Raw genomic sequence first — 25,938 nt, 5'->3', positions numbered from 1 at the left:
CAGGGACAGTAAGGGTGGTGGGAGCCAGCCATGGATACCCAAGGAAATAAAGGAAGGCATCAAACTGAAAGTTCATGCCTACAAAGTCGCCAAGGGTAGTGTGAAACTGGAAGATTGGGAAAACTTTAAGAAGTAACAAAGAATCACTGAGCAAGCAATAAAGAAAGGGAAGATATTTTATGAAGATAAACTAGCATAAAATATAAAAACAGATAGTGAAAGCGAAAAAGATGGCTAAAGTGAGTGTATGTTCCTTGGTGAACGAGAATTGATATTGGGTAATCAGGAAATGGCAGACGCTTTGAATAACTATTTTGTCTGTCTTCACGGTGGAGGGCGCTCTAACATGCCAAAGAGGATGATATGGATGTGATGGGAGGTGAGGACCTTGATACAACAACTATCACTAAGAGATAGTGCTGAGCAAATTATCCCCTGATCTTAATGGAGTGCATCCTTAGGTACTGAAAGAAATGGAAGAGGCTTTGGTGATAACTTGCTAAAATTCTCTGAACTCTGGCAGGTCGGCACTGTTCATGATATACATTAATGATCTGGTAAAAGGGACCAAGTATAGTGTATCTAAGTTTACTGATGACACTAAATTGAATGGAAAAGCAAATTGTGCAGAGAATACGGAGAGACTGTAGAGAGATATAGATAGGTGAAGTGAGTGGGCAAGCGTCTCTCAAATGGAGTACGATGCTGGTAAATGCGAGTTCATCCACTTTGGAAGGAAAAGTGGAAGATCAGATTATTATTTAAACAGTAAAAAATTGCAGCATGTTGCTGTGCAGAGCGACTTAGTGGTGCTTGTGTATGAATCACAAAAGATTGGTGTGCAGGTGCAGCAGGCTGTTAAGAACATAAATGGAATATTATTACATAGAAATCTACAGCACATTACAGGGCCTTCGGCCCACAGTGTTGTGCCAGCCATGTAATCTATTCTAGAAATGGCTAAGAACTTCCCTACTGCATATCTCTCTATTTTTCTAAGCTCCATGTACCTAACTAAGAGTCTCTTAAAAGACTCATTTGTATCTACCTCTATCACCATCACTGGCAGTGCATTCCTAACCCTAGCTCTGATAAACTTACCTCTGACATCCCCCTTATACCTACTTCCAAGCACCTTAAAACTATGTCCCCTTGTGTTTCAGTCTTGGGAAAAAGCCTCTGGCTATCCATACAGTCAATGCCTCTCATTATCTTATGCACCTCTATCAGGTCATCTCTCATCCTCCGTTACTCCAAGGAGAAAAGGCCAAGTTCTCTCAACCTGTTCTCATAAGGCATGCTCTCCAATCCAGACAACATCCTTATAAATCTCATCTGCACACTCTCTCTATAGTGTCCATGTTATTTCTGTGGTGAGGTGACCAGAAATGAACACAGTACTCCAAGTGGGGTCTAATTAAGGTCTTCTATACCTGTAACATTACCTCACAGCTCTTGAACTCACTCCCCCTGTTGATGAAGGTCAATACTCCAAACATCATCTTAACAATATTGTCAACCTGCGCAGCAGCTTTGATTGTTTTCTAGACATGGAGCCCAAGATCAGTTACCATTAATACTATATTCTGTCAGTGAACCACTTCACACATTTCTAGGTCGAACTCCATCTGCCACTTTTCAGCCCAATTCTACATCCTATTGATGTCCTGCTGACAACCTCTGACAGCCCTCCAGACTACCCCTAACACCCCCAACTTTTGTGTCATCAGCAAATTTACTAACCTACCCTTCTTCATCCAGGAAATTTATAAAAATCACAAAGAGGAAGGGTCCCAGAACAGAACCCTGCAGAAAACCACTGGTCACCATTCTCCATGCAGAATACAAACCCTCTACAACCACCCTTTCTGTGGGCAAGCAAATTCTGGATCCGCAAATCCAGGTCTCCTTGGATCCCATGCCTCCTTACTTTTTGAAGGAGCCTTGCATGGGGAACCTTATCAAATGCCTTACTGAAATCCATATATGCTATATCTACTGCTCTACCTTCATCAAAGTGATTTGTTATATTCTTAAAGAATTCGATCAGGCTCGTAAGGTACGACCTGCCCTTGACAAAGCTGTGCTGACTACCCCTAATCAGATTATGTCTCTCCAAAGGCTCATAAAGGCTCTCCCTGCCTCTCAGGATCTTATCCAGCAACTTGCCCACTACTGAAGTAAGACTCACTGGTCTTTAATTTTGTTTCTTGAACCAGGGAACAACATTTGAAACCCTCCAATCCTCTGCTACTTCACCCGTCCCTAATTGATGATACAAAGATCATTGCCAGAGGCTCAGCAATCTCCTCACTCGCTTCCCACAGTAGCCTGGCGTATATCTCATATGGACACAGCAACTTGTCTAACTTAATACCTTTTAAAAAGTTCGAGCACATCCTCTTTCTTAATGTCTATATACTCTGCATTTCAGTCTGCTGTAAGTCATCCCCACAATTGCCAAGATCCCTTTCCCTGGTGAATATTGAAGGAAAGTATTCATTAAGTACCTCCACTACCTCCTCCGATTCCATGCACACGTCTCCACCATCGCACCTGATTGGTCCTATTCTTAAAATGGCTCATCCTCTTGCTCTTCACATACTTTTCATGGCCCCTTCTAGCTCTCCTAATTTCATTCTTAAGCTCCTTCCTGGCAACCTTGTAATTTTCTAGAGCTCTAACAGTACCTAGTTTCTTGAACCCTTCGTGAGCTTTTCTTCTTGACTAGACTTTTTACATCTATTGTACATCTTTTACCCTGCTATCCTTTTCCTGCCTCAATGGGCATACCTCTGCGGAATGCCGTGCAAATATTTCCTGAATATTTGTCACTCTTCTGCTAGGCATTTCCCTGAGAACGTATGCTCCCAATTTCTATTCTCAAATTATCTGCTTCTATCCCTCTCCAGCGCTATGGTAAAGGAGATAGAGTTGTGATTACTACCTCCAAAATGCTGTCCCACCAAGAGATCTCACACCTGACCAAGCTCATTTCCCAATACTAGATCAGTTACAGCCTCGCTTCTAGTTGGCTTATTGACATATTACGCTAGGTAACCTTCCTGAACACACCATCCAAATCCCTTGCTCCAAGGAGATGCCAGTCAATATTCGGAAAGTTAAAATTGCCCATCACAACAACACCATTCCAGAATCTGCCTCCCTATCTGCTCCTCGATGTCGGTTACCATTGGGCGGTCTATAAAGAAACACCCAGTAGAGTCATTGCCTCCTTCATGTTTCTGACTTCCATCCACGACTTCCTCCTTTTCTGCAGCCATGATACTATCTCTGATTAGCAATGCCACACTCCCACCTCTTTCGCTTCCCTCACGGTCCTATTTGAAACCTCTAAAGCCTGGCACATTCAGCAGCCTTTTCTGCCCAAGGTTTCCAAGTCATCAAAGGCTGCAATGTCATAGTTGAACGTATTGATCCATGCTCTAAGTTCATGCACCTTGTTTATGATGCTCTTTGCATTAACATAGACACATTTCAGCCCATCTGGCTGAGTGATTCTCTCCTCTATCATCTGCCTATCCCTCCTCACAAACTCCCTACAAGCTGTCTCTACTTGTGCGCCATCTGCCTCATCCTCTAATTCTTCACTTTGGTTCACACCTCCCTGCAAATCTAGTTTAAACCCTCCCCAATAGTATTAGCAAACTTTTCTCCCAGGATATAGGTTCCTCTCCAGTTCAGGTGCAGCCTGCCCCATTTGTACAGGTCACCCCTTCCGCAGAAAAGGGTTCCAATGATCCAAGAGCTTGAAATCCTGCCCTCTGCACCATCTCTTCAGCTACTCATTCATCTGCGTTATCTTCCTGTTCTGACCTTCTCTGGCTTGTGACACTGGGAATAATATGGATCTCCCTAAGCTTCACAGGACCTCTATCCACCTGCTCAAAAGTCTTACCAATCAATTGCTTTGCCTCCTGTATGATCCTTAGTTCATCCAGCTCCAGCTCATTAATATGGTCTTTTAGAGCTGGAGTTGGCTGCACTTCCCGCAGGTGTAGTCATCAGGGAGACCCTCAGGTTCCATGAATTCTCATGTCCTGCAGGAGGAGCATTCCACTGCAGGTTGGTGGAGATGAGTCTATGGTTAGAGCAGCCATGATCTTATTGAATGGTGGAGCAGGCTCGATGGGTCGGATGACTTATGTTCTTATGTAAATATTTTGCAAGCAAATAAAACTGAGAATCAAATAACTGCGTAAATTCAGCAAATTGTTCTCTGATCTATTTAGACACTTTTAAGAGATGTTTAGATAAGCACATAAATGTGAGGGAAATGGAAGAATATGGACATTTCCATAGTTTGACACAACACTGGGGGATGAAGGGTTTGTTTCTGTACTTGTCTGTTTTTTATCTCCAGAATATTTTATGATGTATGTCAATGATTTGGTCTATGGGATTAATGGATTTGTGGCTAAATTTGCCGATTATACTAAGAAAGGTGGAGGCGCGGGTAGTACTGAGGAAACAGAGAGCCTGCAGAGAGACTTAGATAGTTTAGGGGAATGGGCAAAGAAGTGGCCAATGAAATATAATGTTGGAAAGTGTATGGTCATCCACTTTGGAAGAAATAAACAGGCAGACTATTATTTAGATGGGGAAAGAATTCAAAATGCAGAGATGCAAAGGGACTTGGGAGTCCTTGTGCAGGATTCCCTAAAGGTTAACCTCCAGGTTGAGTCAGTTGTGAAGGAGGCGAATTGTTGGCATTCATTTCTAAATGTATAGAATATAAGAGCAGGGATGTGTCTGTAACAATCTCGTGTGACCACACTTGGAGTATGTGTGCAGTTTTGGGCTCCTTATTTTAGAACAGATATACTGACTTTGGAGAAGGCTCAGAGAAGATTCGCAAGAATGATTCCAGGAATAAAAGGGTTACCGTGAAGAATGTCTGGCAGCTCTTGGGCTGTGTTCCCTGGAGTTCAGGAGAATGAGGAGTTTCTCTTAGAAACATTCTGAATGTTAAAAGGTGCTGAACAGATTGGATATGGTAAAGTTATTTCCCATGGTAGGGGAGTCCAGGACAAGAGGGCACAACTTCAGGATTGAAGGACATCCATTTAGAACAGAGATGTGGAGAAATTACTTTAGTCAGCAGGTGGTAAATCTGAGGAATTTGTTGCCACGAGCAGCTGTGGAGGCCAAGCTATTGGATATATTTAAGGCAGAGATGGATAGGTTCTTGATTAGCCAGGGCATCAAAGGGTATGGGGAGAAGGCAGGGGAGTAGGGATGACTGGAAGAATTGGATCAGCCCCGATTGAATTTTGGAGCAGGTTTGATGGGCCGAATGGCCTACTTGTATCTTATGGTCTTAATATTTAGCTGTTTATTATATTCTAACTTTCTTTTCCAGACGCGAGTTGCCATTTACAAAAACAGGGCATCTTGTCAATCTTTGGAATGAGAATAAACCAGTCAAAATTGGACGGGATGGGCAGGTATATCAGTTAACTTTCTTGATTTATTGTAGACTTGAAATGTGTTGCCCTTTATTCATTGAGTCATTTATTTGTTTAGGAAATTGAACCTGAGTGTGGCACACAGCTTTGTCTCCTTTTTCCACCGGATGAAAGCATTGACTTGTATCAATTCATTCATAAAATGCGGCACAAGAAAAGAGTGCATTCTCAGCCACGATCAAGGGGGCGACCTCCTCGCCGCGATCCTGTCCGGGAAGTGGGAAGGTTAGAAACGTTCTTTGGACTGATAGTAGGCACTTGTAATGGAATAACATGATGGAGCACTAAGAGTCACCAATTCATGGTACCAGCGATACAGAAGATCATTTTAAAATCCTCATGCCAAGCTGCATGGACTAGTCTGTGGCTTCAGTGAGGATTACACAGCGTGTGGTGCTTTCGCATTGGCTTTTCGTCTTCGAGTAAAAGAGGAGCCATACATGTCTAAAGCATTAATGTCCACAATGAACTGTAATAAAAAAAGAGGTGTATTTATATTATTTTGAATGCAACGTTAGAGTAGTACATCCTGTATGCAACCTGCATGGAGAGCGTGAGGTGTTCTGTAGAAGTAATTAAATCTTGGTGTGGTAGGTGGAGTGTAAATTATATATTTTTAATGGTAAACTTGCTTTTGTAATATCTTGTGAAAGCCTTTTTTTTCCAGGTATATTCCTGTGGATAATAATGTGGCCTGGGACTTAAAGGATCAGTATCTATTAATTTTGCAGAAGATGACATCTCATTTTGGGTTAAGTTATTTTATCTTGGTCAAGAAGAGCATTAAATATGGGACTATTTCACTTGGTGCTACACCGTGGTCACCGTGACGCATACACCTATTGAAAGTATTCCTTACAGTTAGTCACAGTGAATACCTATCCATCAAGCTGCTGAGCTTCTGAAAACATCCACGTGGTTAGGGTTTTTTTGTAAAAGGGAAAATCGATGGCCCTTGGAGACCTGGCAACAAACCAGACAGTGGATGTTGCTGAGTCCGTGTGCGTTCTTCCTAGATGTCCACAGTGCCACTGGACCTGTACAATTTGAAGCCACCTCACTGAGCACTGCTTATGAACAGTATACAGTTTCCCTCCTAACCCTGGGGGGAGAAAAGGGGTGTTAACACTGTGAAAATGCGGAGAATTTCAAAGAACTGAGATGTAACTACTGTGCTTAGTGCTTTTGCCTGTAGCCAACCACCAAACAACAGATTTAAATCTTTCAATACCCTCCACACTCTATCAAAGGACTATGGATTGTAGTTGTTTGCTGGGATACAGATGTTTCCTTTAATGAAAAGCACCTGTGGTAGGTAGAAAATAATCAACAGTGGCCCATTTCTTTGATCTAGTGGACTGTCGATTTAGGTAGGAGGAAACCTGGCAGTACCCTTCCCTTTGGCTTTCATGGACTATGCGGCCAGCTGTCTTTTCAAGTTATAAGCCAAGGGGTACACTGTGCTATTTTAAAGGTCTTTGTGAATGGAATTTATTTTTTTGCACTGGACTGCAATAGCATTGCTACCACAACACCTGCTCAACCTGCCAGGCCCTCCTTTTATGTTTGTGGCTCACGCATCATAAGTCATTAGTTTGGACTGCTTTATGAACTTTACTGTCAAATTAAAATCTTCGTTTGCGTGGTCAAAAAGCAACTACAAGAAGCGGTATGTTCCTCCTTTAACCAGCATTTTATATAAACTTGCTGTTGTTTCCCTTGTTTTGTTTTAAGTAATAGGGTGAGAAAAATCCAGTTTTCTTAATTACTTGTGTTACTGGGCTGAGGAATGATTTTAATTTATTGCAATAAGCCAGTTGTTCCAAAATATTTCACTCATTTCTGTCTGGACAAAACTGGGTATCCCAAATGGACATAGTTTAAACAGCTTATCTGCTACAAGTGCATAGTCTCTCAGCTTCTATTCCAGTAATTAACAGCTATTTTACTTTTGTAGCATCAGATTGGGTAGTTGGACATTATCATTTCAAAACTTTAATGCAATATGAAATTGGAATCCAGGCTGTGACTGCTTGCACCTCAGCTCAGTAATAATATTAGATCTAGAACTAATGAATTTTTCTCACTGTAAATAATTTTTATGCCATTTTTTATTTTAAATACTGAAAACCTTTGCAACAGAAAACTGGTGTAAATAATTCAGTATGAACATAACCAGTCATCGTTTTTCCTGTTAACTTTGAATGAACAAGGCTTACAAGGCAGTTTGTTTAAGGTCTCATGTTTTCAGTGTTTTATCCCCATGAAAATAGGAAATTGTGAATTTGCACCTTGGAATGAATCACATCTGATATAGGTTTCATTTCTTGATCTCTACCCATATTTATTCACTTGTTGCATTGTCAATACAAGTGTGCACGTTTACTAGAAAGGATGGGGAAAGTTGTTGGATGTTTAAGCTATGCTGTGTTACAATTTGGTAATCTGGTTGCAATGTCTTAATCTGCTGTCTGATACTTTTCAACTGTTGTTTTTTCAGACCTTGTGTGCAGTATTTGAACATTTTTAGCTATTAATGCAAGTTTCTAAAAATGAAAAAGTGCCATTGTGTTAACGTTATAAAATACTGTGCATTCCAATTTCATGAAAGTCAGTTTTCTTAAAACTTTGTTGCTTTACTAAACATAATGCGAGGTATAACAGATGCAGCATTACACGCGTACCCAGTGTGTTTCTAATATCAGATCTAATTTGGTCATCTTTTTACACATTTTTAAAATGCATAATGTAGATTCTTTTCTCTTGTTCTAGTTTTAAAGTTTTAGAAAATAAAAACAATGTACATTAACTCCAAATATTTTAGTAAAATAATATAATAGTATATCTTATTTGATAAAACTGCCATTAACAGTTATTTCTGATCAATGAACTGCAAGAAAACATCTGTTTAGCATTTCTTGATTGCTAACTTCAATTTTGCATTGGTCGGCTTTTCAATTGTATTCATGTTTTTTTTTGTTTCATAATGATTCTGTTTACCTAATTTACGTAGGCGTCGACCAGAAGATTTTGACTCATATAACACCAGAAAGAGACCAAGGATTGACTACCCACCAGAATTCTCACAAAGAACAGGTCAATATCTTGCAGCATATTGAAATCAGTTAGAAATGTGGCACTTCAATGAAGTCAATGTGCAGAAATGCTTTTATTTTCTACCCATTCAAGAATGGTATTGTTTAGTTGGTCTTGAGTCTATGAACACAATAGTTTACTGCTAGATTTATACTTTATGGAGTCCTTGTGTTTCCTAAATAAAATCTAACCAAAAGACTGCTTGGTTTCCACTTCAGGTAGGTGTTCTGTTAACCAATTCAGCCAGTTACCTGTGAAAGTTTGTGTTGAGCAGATGTAGGCAATAAACCAATGCGTAAAGAGTTTGGGCCACATAACAAGTTGAATAACAGATCCTTGTAGATGCAGCCTACCAAATTCTAAAGCCAATACAGTATGTGTGTTTTGAATAGTGTAATGCTATTAATTAATTTTTGAATAACACTAATCACTGGGTAAATAGGCTGGTGTTGTTCAGCTATCTGCATTTTCACCTTGTGGTGGAGGATAGGCAATCGATGCTTCATTTTAAGTTAGTGAAATTGAGAGTCTACAATCCAGGAATCAAAATGGTTGTTACTAACCCAATTAAAGCCAAAACTGCACAATATTAGAATTGAATGAGCACAATAAAAAGGTCCATGTGTTCAATAATTAAGTTTCAATTAAATTTGTTAGTATTTATATATTCTAGTCAATCTAGCAGTTTAATATCGATTACTTAGAACATTTTAGAACATGCAAATGCATAATAATGTAGCACAGGCCATTGTTGCTGTGCTGGCTCTTTCACAGATGTTTGCTCTTCCTCTCCTTTAAACAGTCACATTTTCCCATTTCATCTATTAACCCAGTTACCTTCCTCCCTTTTCAAAAAATGTTCTTGGACATCAGAGTGAAGATGTTCATAAATTTGCATCTTTATGCTGTTCAGAAGGGCTCATGTATGGCTCATTATTTTTGTTATTAAAGTGCCCAGTTGTTTGGGTGGACAGAAATGGTGGCTGATTAATTTTAGAAGGCCTGAAATTCTCCTTCACATCAAAAGTAATGCCACACTCTGGCTATTTAGTTTTTGAATTTTCTCTGCATTTTGTGGTAGGGTTTTCTACCTTGTAGGGGAACACAGTTTAATATAACCTTTGGAATCCATCTGTAGAGTTTGTGTGTCCTGTGTCATCTTCCACCCATTTATCTTAGCCCATATTCCAGAAATTTTCCTCTGCTCTGAAACTGCTGCATTGTAAGTACTTAAAACAACAATATTCTCAGTTCAATCAAAGTATGTTGCCAATGAAGTGTTTGTTCTCCCAAATGGAGAATATCTTAACTTTATTTCTAGAAAGTATTTCAAGATGTTGATGGTAAATGCAGAATGCTCACATTCTATAGAAATAAAGATCCTGTGGTTTGCATCGTTTACATTTTTAACATTGGTCTTCAGGCAAAATAAAATCTGCCTAAACTAATAACACAAGCAGTTATACTTTTCATGTCTTTATTGAATGCATTGTTTAATTATTCACAGTCCAGGTTGGAAAAAGTATGTGAACCCCTGTAGTTAATAACTGGAAGAACCTCCTTTAGGAGCAATAACCTCCACCAAACATTTCCTGTAGCTGCTGATCAGATATGCACAATGATGGGGAATTTTAGATTATTCCTCCGTACAAAACTTACAATTCATCGATATTTCTGGGATACCTTACATGAACAACCCTCTTCAGGGCATGCAACAGCATCTCCATTGGGTTAAGGTCTGAACTCTGACTTAGCCATCCGAAAACACAAATTTTCTTCTTTTTAAATCATTGGTATTGATTTAGTCTTGTGTTTCAAATCTTTGTCTTGTTGCATCACCAACTTCTTTTAACCTTCAGGTGACAGACTGCTACCCTGACATTCTCTTGTAAAATGTATTGATACAATTTTGGATTCATTGTTCCCTCAATGATTGCAAGCTGTCCAGGCCCTGTGGCAGCAAAGCAGCTTCAAACCATGATGCTTCTTCCACCATGCTTCACATTTGGCACGAGGTTTTGGTGTGCAGTCCTCCTTTTCTTCCAAACATAGTGGTGTGCATATCTGCCAAAAAGTTCAACTTTTGTTACATCTATCCACAGAACATTGTCCCTGAAGTATTATGGAACATCCAGGTGATGTTTTGCAAAGTTGAGATGTGTAGCAGTGTATTTGTGTTTTGTTTTTATTTTGGAGAACAGTGATTTTCTTATAGTGGACACATGAACAGAGACTTTAGCCAACTCTGGAGATTTCTGTAGATCTTTGGCTGTTACCTTTGGGTTCTTTCTCACCACCTCCAGCATTGCAAGTTGTGCTGTTGGTGTAATCTGTGCTGGATGCCTGCTCCTAGGGAGAGTAGCAGCAGTACTGAATTTCTCCATTTGTAGACAATTTATTTTAACTGTGGACTGATGAACATTCAGGTTTCTAGAAATACTTTTGTAGCTTCATGCATCTCTACAATCCTCCTCCTAAGGTCCTCTGAAAGCTGTTTTGGTTGAGGCATGGTATACATAAACATGTTCATTGAGAAGAGCAGGCTTTGTCAGTAACATGACTTTGTGTTCCTTTTTTATAGGGCAGGGCACCTCTGCAACCCTCACCTCCTCCAATCTAATCTCATTGATTGGAACACCTGACTTCAAATAGTTTTTGTAGAAGACATTACCCCAAAGGTTCACATACTTTTTTCAAACTTAGACTGTGGTTGTTTAAATGGTGTACTCAGTACTGATGAGAAGAACTGCAATTGTTTGTGATATTAGTTTAGGCAGATTGTGTTTGTCAATTATTGTGACTTAGGTGAAGATAAGACCACATTTTATGAGTAATTAATGCAGAAAACCAGGTAACTGCAAAGGGTTCACAAATTTCTCTCGCTACTGCATAAAAATACTTCAGCTGGTCGTGATTGAATCAGGACAATAGAGGTTGTGAGCATGTAACAGTGCTGCAAAAATCTTGGGCACGTGTAAAAGAAATTCTAAAAGATGCTTTCAAAAATAATGAAATTAAGTTTCTAAATATCAAAACATTACTATAAAGAGCAGAAAACAGTAAAAAAAAAAGTGTCAAATCAATGTTTGGTGTATCCACCCTCTGCCTTTAAAATTTCATCACTTCTCTTAAGTATACTGTCATGCAGTTTTATAAGAAAATTGGCTGGTAGGCTGTTTAACTTGCTTCTGTCTCCAGGTAATCCCAGACAGCCTCTGATGTTGAGAGCAGGGCTTCATGGAAGCCATACTCAGACTGGCTATGAGCAGTGTCATGAAAAACCAGTTAAAAAATTACGGGTATATTAGCCAAAAGTGCAGTTGGAGTTTAAAAAAGGCCTATAGGTTTTGTGTTTTTAAATGGCACTATAGCTTTCTGTTTGCATAAAACTACAGCTAATTTTATTCTGTGTTATAAGACCATAAGATACAGGAGCAGAAGTAGGCCATTCAGCCCATCGAAACTGCTTCGCCATTTAATCTTGGGGTGATCTAATTCTTCCAGTCATCCCCACTCCCCTGCCTTCTCCCTGATGCCCTGGCTAATCAAGAACCTATCTACTTCTGCCTTAAATGCAACCGGTGACTTGGCCACCACAGCTGCTCGTGGCAACAATTAAATATGAAAAATTGTGCAGTCTGAAACTGTCCGCTCTTTTCCCTAACAGATTTGGTTATTGGCTTTGAGAAAAGTAATTAAACTTGCCAGGTCCAAACAAACTACTGGCTCTAGGTAAATGCTTCAGCAGATTTTTTGGGGGGTATTTCAGTGTTGTGAATTACTGGGTGTTCCAGTAGCATTGTGTCCTGTTGATTTGGCAGTGTTAAATGGGATACTCGGACATCTCAGATGATTGATAAAATGTTGATTTAAAAACTAGAATTGGCAGCAGCAATTGTGTGTAACCTCATTTCTTGGGTGTATTCGAAACGTTTAAAGCTTTATTTATAGATGCAGCCTATTGTAGTTTGGTAAAGTGTATTTATTGTTCCACACTTCATTTAAATAATATAATGTTTTAATTTACATAGGAAACAACAGCACAGTATGAACCCTTCGGTCCATGATGTGCCAACCTTTTAATCTACACTTAAGATTAACCTAACCTTTCCCTCCTACATAGCCTTCCATTTTTTGTCATCCATGTGCCTGTAATGCTGCTAATGTATCTGCCTCTATCACCAACCCTGGCAGGCTGTTCCATGCATTCACCACTCTGTGTTTAAAAAAACACTTAATCTTTGCCCTCCCTATACCTTCCTCCAATCACGTAACTATACCTCTCATATTAACCATTTTCACTCTGGGGAAAATGCTGGATATAGACTCAATCTGCGCCTCATCATCATGTACACCTTGATCAAGTGACCTCTTATCCTCCAATGTTCCTCAGTCAACCTGTCCTCGTGACATGCTCTATTCCAGGCAGCGTCTGGTAAATCACTTCAACCTCTCTAAAGCTTCTACATCTTGCTTTAATGATGTGACCAGTACTGAACACAATACTCCAAGTGTGGTCTAACCAGGTTTTTATAGAGGTGCAACATTACCCTGCAGCTCTTGAACTTAGTCCCACACCGACTAATGAAAGTCAGTATTCTATAGCCTTCTTAACAACCCTGGCAACTTTGAGGTCTCAGTGGCCATGGATAGTTCCTTCACTTGTTAAGAATCATGCCATTAACCCAGTATTTTGCCAAAGAATTGTATTGCTAGTTGTGTTAATGAATTGGTTTCCTGTGTAAATACTCATGCAAAGCTTTATTTGCTAATGTATTCGTGTTTGGGCAGGGTACATGAAGGATCCACGGTACCAAGAAGTAGAGAGGTAGGTTATTGAAATTAAATTACATATTTGCATTATTTTTCCTTGAACAAACTCAATCATCATTTTAAACCTTTATATCCCAACAGGCGATTTTCCGGCATTAGACGTGATGTGTTTTTAAATGGAGTAAGTGATCTTCACTCAGTCTGTGGAATCAGAATATTTATTGTAGTGTATTGATAAATACAGTTGAAAGCCTGGTTTCAATTGACAAATCTCTTCTTCACAGTCCTACAATGATTATATGAGGGAATTTCATCACAGCATTGGTCCACCTCCACCTTGGCAGGGAATGGTGAGTTAGTGCAAAAATGTATTTCATATCAAACCTTTGATAATTTTGATTCAGGTACATATTTAAAACTAGTGCTGTCTATAAACACTTACATGGTTGTAATATGTTTTTACATTGATCTTTTTGCCTGACCGTTCTGCAAAGTTGTCAGTGCAAGACTTAGTGAAACACTTTAAATGATCTGCTTTTAGTAACACCCCAGTCCATGTGAATTGTAAACATTGATTTTGTGTCCTAGCTGAGCATTCTCCCTTTGCCACAGTCAAATGCAATGAAGACAGTAATTTCTATTCATAACGCTTGTAGCTGTTGTACCATCCTTTCAAGAAGATTTGCCGATTGTATATCTATATAGATAATAACACAAAATTTCCTGATTTTCTTGGAAGGTTTTGAATTGAGTAGCCAAGTTTTATTGCTTCGAGAATGAGCCTTGGACATGTTGGTCTAGAGTAGTTTTTTTGTAAATAGTAGCCCATAATTATAGTTTATAGAGTTGTACAGTTTGAAAAAGACCCTGCAGCCCAAGAGTCTTCACCAATCAAGTACCCATTTTAACTAACCCCATGTTAATTCAGTGGTTCATAATTCCCCTATGTACCCATCAGCTTCTCCTAGATTTAATCACTCATTTACAATGATCAATTAACCTACTAAGCAGCAGGTCTTTGGGAGAAAACCCACATGGTCACAGGGAGAATGTGCAAATTCCAGATAACAGCTCCACGTTCAGGATTGAACCCATGTCACTACTAGCATTGCACATTAGTTTTTGTACATTTTAGTTGAGTTAAAAGTATGAACACTTGAGTATAGGATATAGTGCCATTTTCTACAGCTGCTTCAAAGAGCTTTCTAAAGAAATATTAACATCGACATGTTTTAAATTTCCAGCCACCTTATCCTGGTATGGAACAGCCTCCTCATCATCCTTATTACCAGCATCATCCCCCACCACCTCAGGCACACCCACCTTATTCTGGACATCATCCAGTCCCACATGAAGCCAGATACAGAGACAAGAGAGTGGTATGTATTAACTAGAGAGCCATTACAGTTAACTTGTCAGTAGTTGTGCTTAGATTAGATTAATTCCTTTTAAATAATGTTTTATATGGTTTATCATGATTGGAAAAAGTATAACTTCACCAGGGGTCTAGGAATTTACTGTTAGAGTCGTAGTAAACGACTTACAGAAACGGGCACTTTGGCCCATCGACTTGCATCCAGATCATAGCCCTCCATACTCCTCTCATCCAAGTACCTATCCAAACTTCTTTTAAGACATTGAAATTGAAATCAAGATCACATTCACCAGTTACACTGGCAGCTCATTCCACACTCTTACCAACCTCTTGAGTGAAGAGGTTTCCACTCACATTTCCCTAAACATTTCAGCTTTCACCCTTAGACCTCCAGTTGTTGACTCACCCACCCTCAGTGGAAATAGCCTGCTTGCATTTACCCTTTCTAATTTTGTATACCTCTGTCAAGTCTCCCTTTAATCTTCTGCGTTCTAAGGAATAAACTTATAACCTGTTCGATCTTTCCTGATAACTCAGGTCCTCCAGTCCCGGCAACATCCTTGTAAATTTTCTTTGTACCCTTTCAGTGTTATTTACATCTTTCCTGTAGGTGGGTGAGCAAAACTACACACAATACTCCAAAATAGGCCTCACCAGCATCTTGTATAACTTCAAGATAGCATCCCAACTCCTGCAATCAATCCAAGCTTTTTTTATGATCCTGTCTACTTTTGATGCCACTTTGAATGAATTATGGACCTGTACTCCCAGATCTACCCTGGTTGGTCCTCCCAAAGTGCAACACGTCACACTTGTCCACATTAAATTTCTCTGACATTTTTACTCATTTTTCTTGCTCATCCAGATCCAACTGCAAGCTTGATAGTCTTCTTTGCTGTCTGCTACACCCCCAACCTTGGTGTCATCCGCAAATTTTGTGATCCATTTAACCACATTATCATCCAGGTTGTTGATACAGGTGACAAACAACAATGGACCCAGGACTAATCCCTGCGGCACTCCACTAGTCACAGACCTCCAGTCAGAGAGGCAACCATCTACTCACTCTCTGACTTATCCTGCAAAACCAATGTTTAATCCAATTTACTACCTCATTTTGTATGCCAAGTGGTTGAACCTTCTTGACCACTTCCCATGTGAGACCTTGTGAAGCCTAAGTGGACAATATCCAGTGCCTTGCCTTCATCAACTTTCATAGACCATAGAACAGTACAGCACGGGAACAGACAATTTGGCCCACAATGTTGTGCCAAACCAACTAAAAAGCAAATTAATAACAATCACACTAATCAATGTCTGTATCCCTCCATTTTCCTTACATCCACATGCATATCCAAATGTCTCTTAAAAGCCCCTAATGTATTTGCTTCCACCAGGCAGTGCATTTTAGACATCCCTGACTATCTGAGTAAAAGAATTTGCCCCTGACATCCCTCTGAACCTACCCTCTTACCTTCAATGCATGGCCTCCGATATTAAACTCTTCAACCCTGGGTAACATGCTCTCTGTCCACTCTCTCTATGCCTCTCATAGTTTTGTAAACCTCTATCAGATCTCTCCTCAGCCTCTCTTCAGAGAAAACAACCCAAGTTTATCATGTCTCATGATAGCACATACCCTCTGAACCAGGCAGCATCCCGATAAACCTCTTCTGCACCCTCTCCAAAACCTCAATGTCCTTCCCGTAGTTGGGTGACCAGAACTGTACCCAATATTCAGACGTGGCCTAACCAGAGTTTTATAAAGTTGCAACATAACCTCCTGACTTTTGAACACAATACCTCGACTCATGAAAGCAAACATTCCATAAGCATTCTTAACCACCTTATCAACCTGTGTAGCCACTTTTAAAGAGCTATGAATTTGGATCCCTAGATCTCTCTGGTCAGCAACACTGTTAAGGATCTTGCCCTTAACAGTGTATAGTTTCCTTGTATTTGTCCCACTGAGGTGCAACATCTCATTTATTTGGGTTAAACTCCATCTGCCATTTCTCAGCCCTTATCTGCAACTTGCCTATATCATGCTGTATTCTTTGCGAGTCCTCTACACTGTCCACAACTCCACCAATCTTGGTATCATCTGCAAATTTACTAACCCACCCATCTACATTTTTATCCAGGTCATTTATATACATTATAAACAGCAGAGATCCCAGCACAGATCCCTGTGGATCTCCACTAATTACAGACGTTCAGCTCAAATAAGTCCATTCAGCTGCTACCCTCTGTCTTCTATGCACAAGCCAGTTCTGAATCCAAACAGCCAATTTGACATTGTCCCCATCTGGGTTAGTCTCCAGTGATGGACTTTGTCAAATGCCTTACTGAAATCCATGTAGATTGCATCCGCTACCCTACCCTCATCAATCTCTGTTGTGACCTTGTCAAAAAACTCAAATCAAGTTGGAAGGCCCGATGTGCCACACACAAAGCCATGCTGGCTCTCTCTAATGAGACCAGGGGTTTCCAAATGCTCATATATCTGCTTGGTAGTTTATGTAGTTTTATTCTTTCAGCTCTTTGAGCACCGTCTCACTTTAACTGCACTCACTTTTCTTCTCTCACATCCTTCAAATTCTGGGACACAGTCAGCGTCTTCCACAGTGAAGTTCATTTAATTCTTTTTCATCTCCTTGTCCCCCTTTATTATTTCTCCAGCCTCATTTTCTAGTGGTCCTATATCCATTTTCATCTTTTTTTATATTCTTGAAGAAGCTTTTTCTATCCAGCTTGATATTGTTTGCTAGCATGCTTTCATATTTTATCTTTTCCCTCCTGATTCTTTTAGTTGTTCTCTGTGGGTTTTTAAAAGTTCCCAATCCACTGTCTTCCCACTAATTTTCGCTTTGTTGTATTCCATCTCTTTTGCTTTTTACATTAGCTTTGACTTCCCTTGTCAGCCGCAGTTGTTCTATTTTGCCATTTGAGTATTTTTTTAATTTTTGGAATACATCTATGCTGCACCTTCCTCATTTGTCCCAGAAACTCAAGTCACTGCTGCTCTGCTGTCATCCCTGCCAGCATCTCCTCCCAATTTACTTTGGCCAACTCCTCTCTCATACAACTAACTTCCTTTACTCCATTGAAATACTGCAATGTCAGACTTCACTTTCTCTCTATTAAATTTCAAGTTGAACTCAATCATATTGTGATCACTGTCTCCTAAGTGTTCCTTTACCTTAAGCTCCCTAATCACCTTTGGTTCCTTACATAATAGCCAATCCATTATAGCTAATCCCCCAGTAGGCTCAACAACAGTAACTATAAAAAGCCATCTCAGGCATTCAACAAATTCACTCTCTTGAGTTCTGTCATCAACCTGATTGTCCCAATCTTCCTGCATGTTAAAATCACCCATGACTATCATAACATTGCCCTTTTAAAATGCCTTTTCTACTTCCCATTGTAATCTGTAGTCTGTATCCATCCCAGGCACTGTGTGTAGGCATGTATATAACTGCCATCAGGGTCCTTTTACCCATGCAGTTACTTGACCTACAAGGATTCAACATCTTCTGATCCTATGTCACATTTTTCTAATAATTTTGTATCATTCTTTACCAGCAGAGCCATGCCACCCCCTTACCTACCTTTCTATCCCTCCGATACAATGTGTAGCTGTGAACATACAGATCCCAACTACAACCATCCTTCAGCCACGATTCAGTACTCTCTGCATCCAAGCAAATGTGCCCCACCCTTTATCCTTGAGTGGTCCCAGCCTCTCCATAGTTATATGTATAGAATGCCTTGGGATTCACCTTAATCCTACCTGCCAACAACTTTTCATGGCAATTCCTGGCTTTCCTAATTCCCTTCTTTAGCTCTTTTCTGATTTCTTTATAATCCTCATAACAACACACACAAAATGCTGGTGGAACACAGCAGGCCAGGCAGCATCTATAGGGAGAAGCGGTGTCGACGTTTTGGGCTGCGACCCTTCGTCAGTTTGAATTTCCAGCATCTGCAGATTTCCTCGTGTTTGCTCTTTATAATCCTCGTGCTTGATTTGATCCTAACTTTAGAAACTGAAGTTTTCCTTTTTCTTCTTGTCTAAATTCCTCACCTCTCTGGACATCCAAGGTTCTCTTACCTTTCCATTCCTATTCTTCCTTCTAACAGGAACATTTCTTACCTGGTAACTTCCTCGAAAAGTTCTATAAGATTGTGCGTAGTCAGTCATGTCTAACCAAAGCCATGCTGTGACTATCACTAATCAGTCCCTGTCAATCCAAATGCTCATACATCTGGTCCCTCAGAAAACCTTCCAATAACTACCACCACTGATGTCAGGCTCACCAGTCCATAATTTCCTGGTTTATTCTTGGAGCCTTTCTTAAACAGTGGAACAATAGCTATGTTCATAAATAGGATGGATATTATTTTACTAGCCCATTGTCTATTTTTGCTTCATTAATATGAGAGTTCTCCGTTGAATTGTATTGCTCAGACTCCCGGCTGCTGCTGCTGTTGTCCTTGAGATGGAGATTTTTTACATGTTTAATGTGGGAGCTCAACCTGGTTTCTGATGCTGAATGTACATTAAATTGTGATTACTGCAACTTCTCTTGTGCACCCTAACTGGGTTTCATCTGGACAACTTCTTGTGCATTTCAAAATGAAATGCACTTGTTTACCTGCACTGCACCTTCTCTGCAGTAACACTATACTTTGCATCCTGTTTCGTTTTCATACCAAAATGTATTTGTGCATGGTATCATAATGGATGGCATGCAATCAAGTTTTCCACTGTATCTCCATACATGTGCCGATTATAAACCAATTAAGGACTATATCAAGCTGCATTCATGCTTTACATTGCATTTATTTCCTCCCCCCAACACTTCAAATTCTTAACATTTTCACAATTAAAAATGTTTAGTGAAACTTTAAAGTGAGGAAATGACTTGATTAGTATGTTTCACTCTTGACGGAAATGCATTGATCTGAAATAGTTTCTGACCCCAGTTAATGGGTGAGGCCAGCATTACTGCAGTATTGAAGCATTTGTAGCTGCAGGCATTCTAAGTAGGAAAAGGTTCTGCTCAGACCCTCCAGGTTCAAACTGTGGCACTTTGTTTAGGTCCTTCAATTACACCTCATTCTTTCCAACAGCATGACTATGATATGAGAGTAGATGATTTCCTTCGTCGCACACAAGCAGTGGTTACCAATCGGCGGAGTAGACCACGGGAAAGAGAAAGAGAACGTGAACGATCTCGAGACATCAGAAGAGACAGAGAACGTGATCGAGGTAGAGAGCGTGAAAGGGAAAGGATGAGGGAGAGAGACAGAGAGAAGGAACGAGGAAGATATAGGCGATAGCTCAATCGCTGAAGCACTCATTTTTTGTTTACGGTGGCTGGAAGATGTTTGGATCTGTTCATTTTTTATTTTTTAAGTTAAATTACATATTCGGACTTACTCTGATCTTTGTCTATTGCTTTCATGCATGTGGGACTATTATCAACTGAATTTTGATCTCAGAAGCACAGGTTTTTCTAGAGCTTTATTTCGGGGGAAGGATAGTTTTCTGGATACTGCCATCTGTGAATGTCAATGTCTAATCAGTAATATTTCCCCTCTGTTCAGTTGAAAGCTGTAAGAAGAAATCTGCATTTGGCATAGACTTTGTATGTAGTTGCACATGGATTAATGAAAAAAATTGCTGCTATAAGTATGCAACTTAAATATAATGGGCTAATTGTGTGACCTAATGTTGTAGCTAGTAACATTTTTAAAAACTCCATTTTGATTTCAATTTTTTCAGTGTTAATGATGAAAGCAATATTCCAAAACATATTTGCAATCCAGTTTTAACTTTTTTTAATAGAATTCCCTTGCTTAATAGCATTTAATTGATGCTAAAGTTTATTATTTTTCTCCCAAATTAAAAAAAAAAGCACGCAGTGGCCTGGATTTACTGTAAGTTTAGAATAGAAATTGTTACATTGCCTTTAACTGCAAACCTTTTGTACAAAATAAATGAGAGAAATAATGACTTTCAGCGTGTTTCGCTTTATTACATTAACTGGTGTTGAAGGTGATTCCTCCCTTTGTACTTTCTGATGTAAAGTAAAAATTCAGATAATGTCATTTGGTATGAAACTTTCATGTAGATAGTCTGGACCAAGCCTCAATTAATAAATTGTTAAATATCATCATTGGTTGTTTGGATGTTTTCATTCACTGAAGCAGAGATTTCCATACATATTGTTCATCCTAGTTTTTTAATGATGGTGTTCATTATTGTAATCTTAACTCTTCAACTTTAATAAATTTATAAAGCTGACCTATTTCCTTCCATAAATGTGGTTGTTTCTTTAAAATTATACTGTCCGGTTGTACTCTGAGGAAGCATTTAGAAAAGTGCTTCTGGCTTGTATGGTAATTTTACATTCCTGTTGGAGGTATGCTATATATTGATAATATCCTGATTTAGTATTTGTTCCATGGAAACATCCTCTCCCTTATGTTCTTGCAATAATGTTACTGTTATCAACTTTAAATTATTGAGTGTAGAATTACACCTTCTAGTCCTTCAATATGAGAAACCAAAGTCCACTGAAACAATAGTACTTACATAAAATGCTTTGCAGATGTGAGCATTATAAACAGTTATAGCAGAGGGAGGGGGTCCCATATTGTGACTTTTCTCTACAACATGAACATTTCAAAGCTGTATTTGTTTTAAAAACAATACCATTCACATCAGTCATTCTCTAATGCTTCCACATCCTTCTTATAATGAGGTGACTAAAACTGAACAGAATACTCCCAAGTGTGGTCTGACTAGGGTTTTATAGAGCTGCAACATTATTTCTTGGCTGTTGAACTCAGTCCCCTGACTAATGAAGGACAACACATAATATGCCTTCTTAACAACACTATCAACTTGAGCAGCAGCTTTGAGGGATTTATAGGCTTAGACCCCAAGATTCCCTTGTTCCTCCACACTGTCAAGAATCATGTCATTAACCCTATATTCTGCCTTCAAAAATGACCTTCCACAGTGAATCACTTCTCACTTTTCCATGTTGAACTCCATCTGCCACTTCTCATCCCAGCTCTGCATTCAGTCAATATCCTGTTATATTCTATGACAATTTTCTACACTATACACTACTTCACCAACCTTTGTCATTTGCAAACATACTAACCCACCCTTCCATTATTATGACTCTTAAAGATTCCTTTACCTTAAGCTCCCTAATCAAATCTGGTTCATTGCACAACAGCAAATCCACAGTTGCTTTTCTGCTGGTGGGTTCAACCACAAGCTGCTTTTAAAAAGCCATCTTGTAGGCATTCTACAAGTTCCTTTTCTTGGGATCCAGTGCTAAACCAGTCCACCTGTGTATTGAAGTTCCCCATGAGCCATAATAATTGTCTTTCCTTTGTGCTTTGTTTATCTGAAGTTGTGATTTGTACCTTGCATCCTGACTACTGTTCAGAGGCCTGCATATAATTCCCATCTGGCTCTTCTTACCATTGCAATCTCCTAACTCAACCCACAAGGATTCTACACATTCCGATGGCTATGTCACCTCTTTCTAAGGATTTGATTTTATTTTTAACCACAAAGCCACCCACCACATTAGCCCACCTGCTGTCTGTCCCTTTGAAACTATGTGTATCCTTTCATATTAAATTCTTGGCTGAGCTCCAAGCCACGACTCAGTAATGCCCACAATCCTTGCATGTTCAGGGCAATAATGCACTGTGAAATGAAGAACTGGGTAATAATACTGTTCCTATTGGTGCATAGTTACGGTGCATTTGGTTTACTCAATCTGTCGGTGTTTTTTTCAATATGCACCCAATGCATGTTTTTCATTCATTTCTATACCCAGAGCAACTGATGAGCCACATGTTGTTCCCAATCTTCCACAACAAAGATTTCAGAATGACGATCTTCCAAGATGAAATGATCAAAGCTGTCATCCTTTTGCTGCCCATTTCTCACAGATTGTCTGGTGATATAACTTCGAGAAAAATATCACCTTGAAAACTGACAACATTCAAACAAGATGAAGTGAAACAAGGAAATCGAATGTCAGGCAGTATACAATATTACTCTACACTTCTGGTTGTAGTTATGAGGGGTGATAAGGAGCCTAAGGAGATGAGTTATACAGCTCTCGTTACATGCACATGCAGGTCATCTCTGATTATGCGGAAAGTTTGAAGTTAATAACATCGCCTTCTACCTTAGGCCACAAACTTATCAATCACCCCTTGTATTATTTAATTGTATTACTACATGCTTCGGTTTTAATTTTAATGACACCATTATTAATATGACATACCTTAATTCAGGCATGTTAGAACTTAAAGATAAGCCATGTATAACAAAATCTAAAAGATAAATTTCTGGTAATTCAGCTGCAGAACCTCCTGTCCATGTATTTCCCTGCAGCTGGAAGTGTCCATGGCTTCCTAAGCTGTCGAGTTCCAACTTTCCCAGGACAGCGTAAACTGATAGACATACCTTGTAATGAAAATAACAAGAGTGAGACCATGATGGGCATTCAGACACCCAGGCTTATCTACAGTATCTCTGGAGAGGAATGATAACGGTTGCCATAGTTGTCTGTAGACCGTTGTAATGTTTTCTTTGAAACTCTGCAGTTAAAAAACAGCTTTGCATGGTGTTAATACATAGATAGTGACCCAGCAGTGTCCATGGCAGACCATCAGACTCAAAAGCAGTTTCTTTCCCCACAAAATAAAGCTGAGCAGAATCATTCAGGTTTAATGACATATGTTGGAAAATGTTCTGTGGCAGCAGTACATTTCAGTCCATGATGTTGAGTGCAAGATTCCTATTTTGACACCACTCAACCTGCTGATCTGTCTCACACCTGTATGGTTCCTCATATCATTTAAAATTCTGCCAACAATAGTTGTGTCATTGGCAAATTTATAGATGGTGTTTGAGCTGTGCCTAGCCTCGCAGTCACAAAGAAGTACAGTACAGAAACAGGCCCTTCGGCCTGTCTAGTTCACGCTGAAACCATTTAAACTGCCTACTCCCAATGATCTGCATTGAAACCATAGCCCTCCATATACCTACTATCCATGTACCTATCCAAACTTCTCTTAAATGTAGAAATTGAGCTTGCATGCATGACTTGTGCCTGCAGCTCATTCCATACTCTCAGGACCCTCTGAGTGAAGACATTTCCCCTCATGTTCCTCTTAAACTTCTCACCTTTCGTCCTTAAACCATCACCTCTGGTTGTAGTGCCAATCCATCTCAGTGGAAACAGTTGTTTACATTTACCCTATCTACACCGCTCAGTCTTGAGTGTACAAGAGTGCTAAGCATGCACCAATGTAGACTTTCAACGAGGTGGAGGGGTTAATTTTGACCTGCACAGCCAGTGGTCTCCTGGTGAGGAAGTCAAGAATCCAGTTGCAGAGGATGTAAAAAGCCCAGGTATTGAAGCTTGTTGATTAGAACTGAGGGTATGATTGTACTGAATGCTGAGCTGTAATCAATAAACTGCAACGTGATGTAGGTATTGCTATTGTCCAGGTGATCCAAGGCTGAGTGGAGAGCCAGTGAAATTGCACCTCCTGTAGACCTATTGTGTTAGGCAAATTGCAGTGGTCCTTGCTTAGGCAAGACTGATTCTTGCCATGACCAACTCCTCGAAGCACTTCATCATAATATATGTGAATGATCTGGGTGATAGTCACTGAGGGAGCTCACCCTACTCTTGAGCATTGGTATGATTATGCCCTTTGAAGCAGTCCTCCGACTGCAGCTGTGAGAGTTTGAAGAGGTCCTTAAACGTTGCCACTTGGTTGGCACAGGTTTTCAGTGCCCTATCAGATACAGCATCAGGGCCTGATGCTTTGTGAGGATTCACCTCACAAAAGGATAGGTTGCACTTGAATTCCAGGGAGACCAATATCCTGGCAGGGAGGCAGTGAAGAAAGCTAATGGCATGCTGGCTTTTATAATGAGGAATTGAGTATAGGAGTAAAGAGGTCCTTCTGCAGCTGTACAGGGCCCTGGTGAGACCCCACCTGGAGTATTGTGTGCAGTTTTGGTTTCCAGATTTGAGGAAGGACATTCTTGCTATTGAGGGAGTGCAGCGTAGGATCACAAGGTTAATTCCCGGAATGGTGGGACTGACATATGTTGAAAGATTGGAGTGACTGGGCTTGTATACACTGGAATTTAGAAGGATGAGAGGGGATCTGATTGAAACATATAAGATTATTAAGGGATTGGACACGCTGGAGGTAGGAAGCATGTTCCCGCTGATGGGTGAGTCCAGAACTAGAGGGCACAATTTAAGAATAAGGGGTAGGCCATTTAGAACAGAGATGCGGAAAAACTTTTTCACCCAGAGAGTGGTGGATATGTGGAATGCTCTGCCCCAGAAGGCAGTGGAGGCCAAGTCTCTGGATGCATTCAAGAGTGAGTTAGATAGAGCTCTTATAGATAGTGGGGTCAAGGGATATGGGGAGAGAGCAGGAACGGGGTACTGATTGTGTATAATCAGCCATGATCACAGTGAATGGCGGTGCTGGCTAGAAGGGCCGAATGGCCTACTCCTGCACCTACTGTCTATGTCTATTGTCTGTTTGCTAAGGCTATAGGGGAGAGTTTAAACTAGAATTGTTTGGAGGTGTGAACTGAGCTGATGTGACGGAGGAAAGAGAGGTTGGCTCACAAATCAAGAAAGCTTGGAGACAGTGCAAAAGGGAGGATAGGCAGGTGATGGAGAAGGTATGCGCTCAGACCGATGGTTTGAGATGTGTCTATTTTAATGCGAGGAATATTATGAACAAAGCAGATGAGCTTAGAGTGTGGATCAGCACTTGGAGCTATGAGGTTGTGGCCATTGCAGAGACTTGGTGCGGGGCAGGAATGGCTACTTCAAGTGCCAGGCTTTAGATGTTTCAGAAAGGACAGGGAGGGAGGCAAAAGAGGTGGGGGTGTGGCACTGTTGATCAGGGTTAGTGTCACAGCTGCAGAAAAGGAGGAAGTCATGGAAGGGTTGTCTACGGAGTCTCTGTGGGTGGAAGTTAGGAATAGAAAGGGGTCAATAACTGTACTGGGTGATTTTTATAGACCACCCAGTAGTAACAGGGACATCGAGGCTCAGATAGGGAGACAGATTCTGAAAAGGTGTAATAATAACTGGGTTGTTGTGGTGGGAG

General features: G+C 40.1%; 1 protein-coding gene across 2 annotated transcripts in view; it reads left to right on the top strand.

Moving 5' to 3' along the window:
• ythdc1 (YTH N6-methyladenosine RNA binding protein C1) overlaps positions 1-20,918 on the top strand; it is a 93,561-nt gene extending 72,643 nt beyond the window's left edge. For both annotated transcript variants that reach the window (XM_073066026.1, XM_073066018.1), the window contains 8 exons: positions 5,384-5,468; positions 5,548-5,714; positions 8,503-8,585; positions 13,377-13,413; positions 13,500-13,539; positions 13,643-13,708; positions 14,603-14,737; positions 19,873-20,918. In XM_073066026.1, coding sequence (XP_072922127.1) covers positions 5,384-5,468; positions 5,548-5,714; positions 8,503-8,585; positions 13,377-13,413; positions 13,500-13,539; positions 13,643-13,708; positions 14,603-14,737; positions 19,873-20,082 — 823 coding nt within the window. In that variant the 3' untranslated portion in view covers positions 20,083-20,918. The remainder of the gene's footprint in view (positions 1-5,383; positions 5,469-5,547; positions 5,715-8,502; positions 8,586-13,376; positions 13,414-13,499; positions 13,540-13,642; positions 13,709-14,602; positions 14,738-19,872) is intronic.
• Positions 20,919-25,938: the final 5,020 nt, after the last annotated feature.

Source organism: Hemitrygon akajei, chromosome 2 (genome assembly GCF_048418815.1).
Source record: "Hemitrygon akajei chromosome 2, sHemAka1.3, whole genome shotgun sequence".
Classification (NCBI taxonomy): domain Eukaryota; kingdom Metazoa; phylum Chordata; class Chondrichthyes; order Myliobatiformes; family Dasyatidae; genus Hemitrygon; species Hemitrygon akajei.
The sequence above is the reverse complement of the archived record's forward strand: the minus strand, read 5'-3'. Positions and strand labels throughout refer to the sequence as shown.